This window comes from Typopeltis vanoorti, chromosome 13 (genome assembly GCF_054136105.1).
Source record: "Typopeltis vanoorti isolate ZY-2024b chromosome 13, IOZ_Tvanoo_1.0, whole genome shotgun sequence".
Taxonomy (NCBI): Eukaryota; Metazoa; Arthropoda; class Arachnida; order Uropygi; family Thelyphonidae; genus Typopeltis; species Typopeltis vanoorti.
In genome coordinates, this window is record NC_143561.1 from 8,954,814 (window position 1) to 8,968,850 (window position 14,037).

A 14,037-nucleotide genomic window follows, 5' to 3' on the forward strand; every position below is an offset into this window, starting at 1 on the left:
CTTTACTTGCCAAAATTACTATACACGGTTCCAACAATCTTGAAAAAAATTAAACTTTAACAGCTTGATAAAATTCCGCATGTTTTATCTTTCAAATTAAAGATTTTTATTTATTTATTTATTTTTTAAGCAGTCAATAAGATTATTAAAATAGACAAATGGTATGTGGTGCAATGCTGGAGGTAAACTAAAACACGGAATATGACTGACACAATTATTGTTATTAAATTAATCATATCCGCAATGTAATGAAATAATCAGAACACTGAATTATAGATTACATGCAACACTTCAGGTACTATAAGGATCATCTGGGATAATTTTTTGCCCATGATATTTGTGGTAATATGCAATTATACATATTTAAGCATAACGTTTAAACAGAAAGTAATACAGAAGAATGTGTGTGTGTGCATTAGTTAGCACAAAAAAGTAAATTTTTTCAAAAGGACCATACTAAATTGTTATATAGGCATTAATCAACTGTCAGCCCATCTAGCATATTAATTGTATTCAATAGATATTCTCCTCATCAGGATACATTCAGAAGTAACATATATGATTCAGTTGCTGGAATTTTGATATTTTAACTTAAAAAAAAAAAAGTTCTACAGGTAATGAGCCATTGCTCTGCAAAGAGGAATTCCTTTATGTTACAGGACGAGTAGAATGTCTACTTTTTATGGGGGGGTGGTTTAAAATTACACTTGATCTCAACATTCTCAATGCCAAACAACATAAAACTAAGGTACCTGACTAAACAAGTAGTAATCAGACAGTATGAGGTGTGGACTCTATGGCAGGTCAGGAAAAAACTATCTTGCACACAAAGCTATAGAACACAGAGAACTGGAAGGAGCAACCACTTTTGATTAATACACCATCCTGGAACCAACTGAACATGATTCTCAAATTTGCACTTGACATTATGTTGTTTTTAATCCACCTATTAATAGAATTGTCCCTTACTCAAGTTGACTATTGAAACAGATCTACTTTTCAAGAAATGTTACTTTGTTCTAGCAAATCAATGGTGGAATATCAAGAAAAGACCTTTCCGAGAAGGTGAATATGATATCAGCAGTTTCTGTTCAATATGCAAAGTCATATTGGTCTTTAAAAACTCTTTAGAAACATGTGAAAAGGAAAATATAAATGATTTAGAAAAGTTTTTGATACCCCTTGTGGTAAATCATTCAGTGTGGAAATTGAACAAAACTATCCAAATACAGATTTCAACTTGAGTCTGAAGTCAATCTACCAGACCAAAACATTTTTTCAGACTTACGTTATTATTCATTACTGAAATAAATTCCAACACTAATAAAATTTCTTGCTAAACTAAAGCATATCCATATTAATCAGTGCTGTTATGCTCAAAAGTTTGAACATTTTTCCTACCTGCTTTGAGCAGCATTTTTTAAAAATTATTATTCATTATTATTATTATTTTATCTGACTCCTACCCATAAAAGGTTGATTTGTAAATCCATAGTACATTTATACCATGCATGGGTTAGGACTCCCCCCCCCACACACACCAATTTCTTTTATTTTTTTACCTGGTCCAGAAACCTTGTTCTGGAGACCAAACAGACCTTTTTCAAGACATTTCAGGCCTCCAACAAGTAGCACACTGGGAAATGAAATTCATCTCTGACCTAAAGAAAATCTTATACATCTATACCCATGTCAGGATTTGAATCTGCAGTGGATATATTAACCACTAGGCCAGCCAGGGTGGCAAATTGGTTTAAAAGTAGATTTCAGCACATTTTAAGTGTCACCTGAAGAAAAATTTATACAAACCTCAGAAATGGTTTCTTGGGACGCTTAAAATAACTGCTCTAATCCTAATCTTGCATGATGATTCCACCTCCCCTCCCATTTTAATTTACAAATTTGCATAACCAAAGAGATGTGTAAAAGGCACAAGCATTAGCACCACAGAATAAATGGAATAAAATGCTAAGATAGTAATCCAATGTAAAAATCATCTGCATTTATATTCTGTATTTCTTAAAAAGAATGATTTAGATTGTAAACAATTTTTAAAAAGCCATTTTAAAGTCAAATCTCATTAAATCATAAACTTTCCAGCCTCATGTGCGGCAAATTACAAAATTTTTGCAACACGTAAAACTGCAATTAAACAAATAATTATACCCCTGTTAACAAACACCATCCACACGATATACAAGCACACAATAACTATTAAAAGAATGAGTAAATAAATATATAAATAAGTAAATAAATGTATAGCCCACACTTCTACAGTCAACCAGAGAGCTGATACTCACAAACTATTATCTGCAAGTAAAGCAACTGGCTGACATGGTAGGGCAAAGGGCTAGAACAAAGTAGCACACAGACATAAGGCTGAAAAGTAAGAAAAGTGCAAACCTGGAACCACTTGGCATGACGTAAGGCGGCCAAGGCCTCCAGGCATTTCTGCCTGTCCAGAACATCCGGTGGGTCTTTAACAGTCTCTAGAAACCAGACAGCAGAAGACGGTCATTATCAATGGGGGAAATTAACACAGGAATGGGTGTTTGACCTGAAGGGGGTACACCAGTGTGCTCACTTAAACATTAATACATAATTAAATAAAATTAGGAGGGAGGGAGAAGAAAATAAAAACCTTTATGAGAAAATAAAACAAAATAAATATATTATTCTAAAATAATAATAAAAATAAATAAAATGCCTATTGAAACTCCTTAAATCAAAATTTTGCAATTTAAACAGAAATAATTGTAAATCAATTAAAATTACTTAACTTTTACAATATTAGATAAGTAAAATTTACCTATTTAATAAATCTTGTGCTAATGACTAAAAAACAAATTAGTAACTTAATCATTTAAAAGAAAATTACATGAAGGGTTAAGTGAAAAAAAAAAAAAAGAAGAAAAAAAAAAAGAAAGAAAGAAAAGTTTATGCAGTTTAAGATAAACATCAATATAGCATAATAATGGGAATAATTATAATAAATAATTATATTTATTATAATTATTCCTTAAAGCACACACTGACAACCCCCAAAATGATCAAAAATCCATCCAGGTCAATCCCATTCAGGTCAGTACTCTCCCCTCTTGGAGATGGTACCTAGAAGTCTGTTCAATTAGACTAAAAATATACAAAAAATTATAAAAAACAGTATAGTTACTGCAGTTTCCATGCTACTGCATCATTAATTTCTTTAATTTTTAATATATTATAATTTACTTTATATTAACACAAAAAGAGCACTTGGTTAATACTTAAGAGCTTTTAAATGCAATGCTCTTTTTGTGACTGGGAGGGAAAGCATTTAGCGAGGTGCTAACTATGCTTTATGTTTTTATGAAGAGGGGAAAGTGAGTTATGAGAGAGAAAACTGCAGGGGCCCCACAGCTTATGCCATGTGAGGGATACAGAGCATTGCTAAAAGTGAATATCCCCCATTATATTAAAAAGTTAAATTATAAATTATATTTAAAGGAAGTTAAATAATTAAAATTAAGAATATACTACTACAATAATAAAATAGCAACAAGTAGCAATTGTGCTGAATGTATCCCCCTGGTTAGCCCAAAAAGGCCCCTGGCTTACTCCCTCCTACCAAGTCCAATAAACCCCAACAAAAAATTCTTGGCCTCTAATGGGCCCCTACCAGCAGGAGCAGTTGGAGCAGTTGAAGTAGGCGAGGTCGTGGTAGTGGTAGCACTGCTACTGGTAGTACTAGAAGTAGGGGTAGATGCAGTTCCCTCTGGAACATTTGATTCTCTCATGACTGGAGATGTAAGTGTAACAGTGACTGTTATCTTTGGTTCTGCAAGGGAATTCACTGTGATGGCAGCTTCCTCTACACAACGGTGAACTTCATATTTATCTTCTGTAGAAACTGCCTATAGAGGTGGGCATAAAGAGATGAGAAGGGAGAAAAACAATTAAAATTTATAAATATAAAATTTTACATTTAAACTATAAATATTAAAATATTAAATTTCTCCATGCTATGAGTCAACTTGAAATTAACTCATACTTAAGTTTAGATGGCCAAGATGAAACTATATATTCATACTGACCAGATGTAGTAAACACATTTTCAGAATAAGTTTGGAAACTTAAAATAAAATACAATTATTAAATATTTAAAAATTACCTTTTCTAAATAACTTATAACAGCAATGAAAATTCAACTATCAGAAAAAGCAATTTAGCCTGTTTCAATTTACTTTGTGTTACTTGCATGTTTTCAATATTCAAATATTTTATAATGAGTGGAAGCTTTCATTTACAAGTGAAACAATCTTATTTCCTCAGCCTAACATCATATTTTTCACTCCTTTTCCCACTTCTTTCTAGAAATCACACCCATTTTAATACAACTCTAATCATGCTTCCTGGTATCTCACTTCCATCAACCAAACAAAATCAGTAGACCACTGGATGTGTGAAAAACCTCTCCCAAATTACTAAGGTACAGATTATTGAATTTCAGCAAACTATCCTGCTCAAAAATCATATGCAGCACATCCTAATGAATCAAATGAACACATTTAAACTTTCAAATGCCAGCATTTAGTCATTTCTTAATTGCAAATATAAATCCCTATTCAAGCAACCTCAATATGTTTTCCGAGCATTAAAAACTGGTTGAAATCTAAAATCATCTAGTTTACTGACATTTTTAATCTATCCTATCCTTCTCATCTGTCCATTAGGACGGGTAGTCACTTCTAATGAAGGGCTTACAACGAATTAATGCAGCCAGCATGTCACTCCTCTGCTGCATCCCCTAAGGGCAATATTCATGACTGTAATCCATGCGAGTTCATGGGCCTCATTTGCCTGTTCTGGGGAATGAAAAATCCGAGTTTCTGGGTGAAAAAACCACCTACCTCCATATGAGAACAGCTAACTCACCTTTCATCGAGATAATGGTTCCTAACACACTGACTGAAATCGAACCCAGATCTTTCCGACCAAAGGGCTTTGTCTACATTGAGCTACAGAGGCTCTGGCATTTTTAATGGTTACTGGTATTGTTCTTGCTTGCTTGTTCTTTTGGTAATGGTCAGACAAGAACTTATATATTCACAAATAAAACATACTGTTATTAAGTAGCTACTTCCAAATTAGAGCTGCCATTGTGTTTCCTCAGAAATTGGTTCAAGTTTAAATATTTTAATAAGAAAATTATTTCATCTAAAAAAAAGTTAACTATTAACAAATAATGGATATTCAAACAATTATCTCTTATGTTAGATCAATTGTTTTAGAGGTGACCCACAGGAGTAGGAAATTTTTACCTTGTTCTTCTTACTTTACAGCCAGATTTTGTAGACATGTATTTTTACTTGCTTATAAAGGAAGTTATACTTGATAAGCAATTACACTTAGATAAAGGATGTTGACTTCACATCAGGCCTACTATCCCATAATGCACAGCAACACATATGCATCTGAAAGGGTGTGTGGTGCTTTAAAGGTTGATGTAAAAGCAACCCTGCACACTTTGCTTACACTTGGATAGAATTATTATTATTATTATTACGTGACACCTCCAGGGACTCATCGAGGGAGAGTGTGCGCCAACAGCATTGAGCGATTATCCCCTTCCAACTACCAACCATGCTTAACTTTTTGAGTGAGCCATTAGTAGCAGAGGCTCTACCAATCAACCAACCTTTGCTATTCAACAATAATCAAGTATTATACTTAAATATAAAGAGCTAATAAGCTCCATTTCGGCGATATAAACATTATTTAAATTAAGGGGATATTAAATCCCACATTGTTTTAAAACCGAATAAGAAACTCAAAGATTGGAATCAGAGAGTTACTAGGGTCACTTGCATTAGCTCACGCTAGTGGTCGCCAATACTTTATAGTTCACTATATTCGGCATGAAACTCTCTAATTTCAATCTTTGAGTTTCTTATTCGGTATTAAAACAATGTGGGATTTAATATCCCCTTAATTTAAATAAATCAAGTATTATGGTTCAAAATGCACAGAAGCTGGCAGGAGACCCTAAATTGTGCAGGAAAAATCCACCTCCATATTTCTTTGAAAAATGCTTGAGACATTTTACACAGAAAGGCAAACTACTTGCTATCGTTACAGTTTAATTAGGCTGGATTTCTTCAGATAGATACTGCATTTCACCTAATCACTTGAATGAATAGGATGAATGGATTTTTCTGGATGTTGAGCCAAACAATAACATTCAAAATTTTATAAAACTAGTTAAATTATGCAAATGCAAAAGAGGTGATCCCCTCTCCTCATTTAAATTGTAATTTCTCACAGTATCTCATAGGAACAGTGTTGGAAATCAGAAAAGAAACTCAGAAGAAGAAGACATAGCACTAAAATTGGGAAATGCACTTTACTGGAAATGACCAGATGATGTCAAGCAGAGAGGAATAGTTTTTTCATACACATAAGTATAGCAAACAACGTAACTTAAAAATGTGCTGGAATATTAGATCAAGTAGCATATATCATAGCGCAAACATCAGAACAGAAAACCATTAAAATAATACAAATATATGCACCAACCAGTATTTATGAAGATGAAGTAGAAGAATTCTATGGCAGTGTCCAATATAATACAGCAGGATCCCACACAACGGTGTTGGGACACTTTAATGTGTGACCAGGAAAAAATAAAAATCAACTTAAAGAGCAGTATTCACATTCACAGGGTGGATGACAGCATTATAATGTGGAGACGGAGGGTGCTTAATTTTGTGGTGTGCTTCCTAAAGAAGCCTAAGGATACTATTACTAGCTTCTGATCAATAATTGTTGTCCGCATTAACCTGTACTCACTAGGACTCCAAACATTGTCATATATTTTGGTTTTCTAAGACACTTGTTTTGCTGAAACTCCATCAATCTACTAGAATTTCAGATAACCCTTCCTACTCTCCTAATATCCTTGATTTTTTATAAACAGTTCTTCCAGATACACTACAGAGGTGACCTCTCTAATCAGTAACTCAGATGACTTGAGTTACTAACTTTCCTCTCATAGAATGCTCACCCTCCAGCCACTGCAGCATCCTTTGGCACAAAAAAACAGAGTAGGATGATCTGTGGAACATCCAGGTGCCTTGCAAGAACCTAGCTTTGCTTCATATTCAGCTTAGGTTGAAACATGCAATAAATGCAAACCAAAATCTGACTTCATAAAGGCCAAAAGCAAACACCCACCTTCTATCCAAATGAAAGCTGTGCCTTTTAGTTGCTTTTGGCATCCTCTCTTGAGAATGATTTGCCACCAATGCAAGAGTGCCTCAGGGCTGTTCTATTAACAAACCTCTGTTTATGCATCAACAACCTACTCTTGATCACCATTAATCATACCCACAGCATTCCTAATGACAGCATATTTCATTTATCCTACTCATTCAATAAACCATGTAATGGTCAGTCATTCCAAACTTCACATTCACCTACACTAGTAATTATTTGAAAATAATGAATAGCATGGAACATGCTATCTATGATCTTTCACCCCAAATGACTAATAATGTTCTTCTGTATGTGGTTGGTATAGCCAAGAATAACATTCTGCATAAAGAAATTTGGAAATAAACAAAAGCAGGTAAAGAAAATGCAACTGTTATTATGGATCAAACAGATTACAAGAGAAAAATAAGTCATCTAGACTAATTTTATTATCTGCTTAAGGACCCATTTTATTATCGGATTACAGATTGGGATCCTACAAAATCCCAAAATAAAAGTGTATACATTTATAAGTAATATCTTGGCCAAAAGATTTACAAAAACATAAACCTTATGTCAAATGATCTCAGATATGGGGTTTTCAAAATTCACAAACCTAATACATCGAATAGTAGACAGTCCTACCTACATATTGGCCAAATATTTATTCAAATCATTTCCTCCCCACATAGCAACTCTCCCTCATCTGTTAAAAATTCTCTGCATTTTAAAACATTAATAAAAATTTTAACCTTCAGTTTCTGACATCACTATCAATTTTGATATTACTTCACTGTTCATTAATATATGTTTGACAGAGCCCCTTGACCATAAGCATTAGCTGAGCTAATCTCAGGTGGTATGGTCACTTAAACAGAACGGGTGAGGAAAGATTACCAAAACAAGTGTTCTCTGCCAGGTCGGCAGGAAAATGACCCAGAGGAAGACCAAGATATAGGTGGATTGATACGGTACAAAGTGCCTTAGACGATAGAAATATAAGATCTGATAACGTTGGAGTCTTGACAAGTAACAGACTGATTTGTAGGAAAATTGTAGATAGGAAGTTAGCAATGATGTAAATTTTTCATGCAGTACTATCATATCCTGTACATCCCTTCAGGGTACGTGGCAGGAATTTGATGATGATGACCTGCACCTTTCCATATGTGATATTTAATAGAATGGCGCAAGCTGCTAAACTTTGACCAGTTTTGCTTCAGGTTATTGGTATGTTCCTATTCATTAATACTGTTCATCTCTGCTGAGTTCATCTAGGTCAGCAATTTTCAACCAGTGTGCCGTGAGGTCTTCAAGTGTACTGTGAGATTTATGAAAACAAATTAATTGAAAGAAATAATGTCGTAATTTGCACATTTATTTATTAGTGTCTGGTCACCCAACTTCTTGTGTGTGTAAATCAATCAAAATAATTTAGCACACCTAGACTAATTTTATTAATTAGTCTAGGTGTGCTGTATTATGGAAAAGGTTGAAAATCACTGATGTAGGTCATTTAAATATCTCCTCACATTGGTGTCAGAAACAAAATTTGCATTGAAAAATTGCTGTGTGCATCACTATATTGGTAACTTGACAAGTTAATTAAAAAAAAATTGCCGATAAGAAGCTTGTGATAACGAAAACAATTTTGTCTTGAGCCATATATATTCCTTCATATTCTTGAGAATGGAAGAAAACAACAAACTGATTAGTCTAAAATGTATTTCATTTAGTAAAATTTGCTCTGTATTTTGATATAAGTGTGGATTATGAATATTTTTTATCTAGACTATCGTCCTAGAGTGTGTAGTATATTATCAAATAGGTTTTGAAAATTTTTTTAATTTTTTTAAAAAGAAATGCACTTCACTGTTTTCCTTAAAACTGAGAGTTAATTTGTTTTGCTATTAGCAACACTCCAATTAATAAAAATTACAACTGTGATAAAAGGATAAAAAGTCACAACCGGATGTTCTTGTTATACTGAGTTAGGCATTACCAGGAACTCTTGCAAATGCATGTATGGGGGCAGTCTTTTTTTTTTTTTTTTGACAATTCTGTACAGCAATATTTTAAAAGTAAATGCCCTGCCTCGTGAATATTTAAATTAAAAATATGGCAATAAGATGCAACTCAATATTATTCATACAAAAACACAGTAACTGGAAAAATCCTATTTTCCAATGCAGTTAAAAATGGGAGCAAACAAAATCATGAGATGCCTAGTATGCATATGCTACTTATCACACTTCTAAAAAAAGTAAACAATAAAAGTGGACTAAAATTTATCAAGTAGAAACAACAGTGTGTTATCACTGCATATTATACTATCCTTGACATTTAAGAAATAACTTGCTAACTTATTTTTGCTCATTCAAATGAATAAATGCACAACTTACAGCTAACTGTTTTGGAAGATTATCGGCAACTCTCTCTAAAAGGGTACGGGTCGGCTTCTCAGAACACATCACTACCAACTGTACTGATAAATCACCAGTGAGAAGAAGTCCCTTTGCTAATACTCCTACACGCATTACCCCTTTCAGAACTCTGTGAGGCTGGGTAGAGCTCTGGCTATCCTCTATATCAGCACTTAAAAATAAAAATTAAACATTAAAAATAAGCATGCAATATATAAATGCAAAAATTAAAATACTATCTTCAACCAGAGTACTAAATAAAATTATATAAGATTTATGGTTATAAAATTTGAAATTAGACAATAGTATTCTGTTCTAAGTAGCAATGGTATGGAGTTACCATCATATTTTGCAAAATGATAGCCAAACTATTACTGGTTCCTGACTCTTTACACTTTGCATAATAATAAAAAAAAATTAACTTTAGATTTTGACACATATCCAAATTGCTATTGAATTTGCTTAATGTTTTTACTGTAGTGGGTTAATATTAACTTACCCTTGTTCTTTCACATCTCCCTTAGCCTTTTCTTCCTTTTCTTTTTGTTCTTGTTTGGGCATGTCACTATAACAATTACATTAATCATGATTTACAATTTACATAATTTGCACAAGAGATGCAAGATATGTAAAAAAAAAATAAAATAAAATAATAAAAAAAAAAATAAACTGAAAAAAGAACATGTTAAAGATAATTACAAAGAGAAAGAGATGAAACCTAAGAAAAACATGAATATTTCGTAAAGATTAAGAAATATTTAATTATTCTTAAAATTGCATTCAACATGCATTAATATTTTACCCTTGAAAACTGAACTACTTTCATTTAAAACATTGCTCTGAAATTTAGGATACGTTTGATAAAAATAAATAGTGACTAGATTTCTGTTCATGACATGGCTCATATAATTTACACATTTCTATGCGATTTTTCCACTAATTCATGTGGACAGGTAATTAATGCACAGCTTCTGTGGTAATAGGTCTGCATTATCTTGTGAACAAGCATAAACTTTCACAATCAGTCAGCAAATACACATTGATCACAAGAAGCAGTTGGTGTACAAGAATAGCGAAAAATTTGAGGTCAAAGCACTCTTCCTCAGATTATTTCCAAATGGAAATAGTACAATGTGGAATTTAATAATATTGCTCAATAACAAACTTCTAAGGTTTCGTGTCAGTATCACATAATGACAATCAATAGCATTATCTTTCTGTGAATCTGCCATTAAGTTTTTACTACCAAATTCCTTTACTTACCTTTCAGTAAGAAAATCAGAGACTAGCTTCAAAGCTTTTTCTGTGTTTGTAATTATCTTCTGAACAGCATTCAATTCCTCCTCTTTGGGATAAATCTGTGTATGTTTGGCTACTACATGACGATCATCTACAGAATCAGGGCGTCTCATATTGTGACCCTTCATTTGAAGAGGAAAAAAAAAAAAAAAAAAAAAAAAAAACCATTACTCATATATCTATCACTAAAAAAAACCTAATAAATTATTTAAAGAACACACACACACAATTCTCTTTTTGCAGGTGAATTTAGGTGAGTGGGATTGTAGCCAGTCTTTACCAAGTTATTTGGAATTTTTTAAACTGAAAATAATAATGTATATAAATATTATTATTCAAATTATTCTGATTGGGTGCTTAAGGGTCAAAGCTGTATAACTGAGAGAAGACCTCCACATAGCCTCTAAAGGAATGCGGAGAACCGACCAGGGCGAACAGCGAAAAGTCAGCTAGTGCAACAAATCTGAAAACAAACTCAACATCACCAGAGGTAAAGATCGGTACTATCAACACAAGAAGCCTGAATGACAAAGAAATGGAGCTACCGGAGGAATTGGATAAGTACCAGGTCGACGTAATAGGGTTGACTGAAACAAAAAAGACAAAAACTGGTGAGATCTTTCTGAGCAATAAATACAAAATGTTATATTCAGGAAATGAAGGAGTAGCCATAGCATTCAACACAAAATATGAGGCTAATCTTCTTGAATGGCAGGCAGTCTCAAGTTCAGTGATGTGGGCAAATATGTGAATGGGGAATTGGACAATGAATTAGCGTGCTGCATTGCATTATATAAATGCAATACAGCACGTTAAAGGTTACAGCTTATGTTTCGGCAGAGATGAATAGTTAATAATTGGAATTGTTCAATTAACGCTTTAGATTACGAAACAAATACACTGTGATTTAATGCAGTGCCAGAATTATCAAGTTTGACCAAGCGCAACCAGTCTCGCTGATATTCGTTTGCACTTGTGATTGTATGTGACAAGTCATTCTGACACTGCTTGGTTGGGTAGTGCATCGTATGCTTGCGTGCATTATTTCTGTTAGATACGAAACTTTTATTATTGGTGCGTGTTCGCAGTGAGGATGAACTATTTTTTGCAAATCTTCTTTTATTCTGTCAAAATGACATATATTTATTTATTATAGATACAAGGCTGAATTATGACAAATGTGACTGTTGAAAATATGAAAAGAATTATATTTTTTCGATTATCATTACATGAAACAAATACACTGCGAGATCTAATGCAGTGTCAGAATTATTGCGTTTGACGAAATGCAGCCAGACTTGCCGATATTCATTTGCGCTTGTGATTGCATTACAAGGTCATTACGACACTACTTGGTTGGACAGTGTATCGTATGATTGCGCTCGTTATTTCTGTGAGATATGAAACTTTTATTTTTGGTGTTTGTTCGTGATGAAGGTGAAATATTTTTTTCATCATCATCAAATACCTGCCATGTACCCTCAAAGAAGAAAGCATATCAAAAGTTCCTGGCAAATAAGTCTGCTTGTGCACTTAGAGAATACAGAGACAAATGTAAGAAAGCTAAACACTGTGTAAAACTAGCTAAATAAAAGTCATGGGAAGACTTTGGCAAGAACATAAAAAACATGAAAATGGGAGAAAAATATCCTTGAAGTATGGAGTAATTACTTTGAAAAACTTCTAAATGAAACAAGCAGTGATGACAGCACAGTGGTAAAAAATACTGACCAGGCATGCAGTCAAGAATACATATCCATACGTAGAAAAAGCCATCAAAGGCTTGAAATGTGGAAATGCAGCAAGAGTAGATGATATTCGACCAGACATGCTGAAGTAATGGTATATGAATCTTACAGTGGCTGCACTGCAGTTCAGAAAGCCTGGACAGAGGGACAATTCCCGATGATTGGAGTAGAGCTCTCATAATACCCATATATAAAAAGGGAAATAAAACTGAATGTGAGAATTACAGAGGTATTTCCCTACCGAGTGTTCCTGGCAAGATTTATGCCAGTATACTTGAGAAACGGTTAAAAAGAAAAGCTTGGTGAAGAACAAGCTAGATTCAGGCAAAATAGAGGCTGTCAGGATCAGATCTTCACTTTACAACAAATAGTTCAGACATGATATCAGAATTGGAGGTGTTAATGTCAGCTCTTTGCTTTACGAAGATGATGTTATACTTCTAAATAAATCCGCTACAAGTTTGCAAGATTCCCTGACTAAATTGAATAACTGTTGTAATAGATATGGTAATAAAAAAGACAACTGTGTTTTGAATGGAGAACCTGTGGAACAAGTATAACATTTCAGCTACTTAGGCACGATTTTTACTGAAGATGGTAAATTAAATATAGAAATAGACAATAGAATCAGCAAAGCTGGTATGGTGGGAAGTCAACTGAATAAATTCATATGGAATAAGAGAGAAAATAGTTGGAACACTAAATTAGCTGTATACAAGACAGTGTTCAAACCAGTTTTAACTTATGGATCTGAGAGCTGGGTCAGAAGTAAAACACTTGACCAAAGACTAGAGACCGCAGATATGAGAGTCCTGAACAGATGGCATCAATGGCAATATCATATTAAAAACACTGATATTAGGAAAGAACTTGACATTGTCAGCATCCAGGAATGCATTAGCAGAACTAATCTCAGGTGGTGTGGTCATTTAAACAGAATGGGCAAGGAAACATTAGCAAAACAAGTGTTCTCTGCCAGGTTGGCAGGAAAATGACCTAGAGGAAGACCAAGATATAGGTGGATTGATACGGTACAAAGTGCCTTAGACGATAGAAATATAAGATCTGATAATGTTGGAGTCTTGACAAGTAAGAGACTGATTTGGAGGAAAATTGTAGAAAGGAAGTTAGTAATGATGTAAATTTTTCACGTAATACTATCATATCCTATACACCTCTTGAGGGTACATGATGATGATGATTATTTTCTTATGATTTTAAATATTGTCATAAAGGAATACTACGGGGAGAGGTGTGCAAAAATTTATAAATAATATCCATGTAATATGTTATTTTCAAAGCAGTGGAAAGGCATAAATCTGTGCATTATCTGCATA

General features: G+C 33.5%; 1 protein-coding gene across 1 annotated transcript in view; it reads right to left on the reverse strand.

The window, feature by feature from the left end:
* Nucleotides 1-14,037, reverse strand: part of LOC150099925 (zinc finger RNA-binding protein-like) — a 174,094-nt gene that overhangs the window by 38,340 nt on the left and 121,717 nt on the right. Inside the window, exons 13-17 of the mRNA XM_090403122.1 lie at nucleotides 10,917-11,074; nucleotides 10,153-10,218; nucleotides 9,633-9,825; nucleotides 3,659-3,893; nucleotides 2,404-2,489 (exon numbers count right to left, since the gene is read on the reverse strand). Of these exons, the coding sequence (XP_090259248.1) occupies nucleotides 2,404-2,489; nucleotides 3,659-3,893; nucleotides 9,633-9,825; nucleotides 10,153-10,218; nucleotides 10,917-11,074 (738 nt within the window). The remainder of the gene's footprint in view (nucleotides 1-2,403; nucleotides 2,490-3,658; nucleotides 3,894-9,632; nucleotides 9,826-10,152; nucleotides 10,219-10,916; nucleotides 11,075-14,037) is intronic.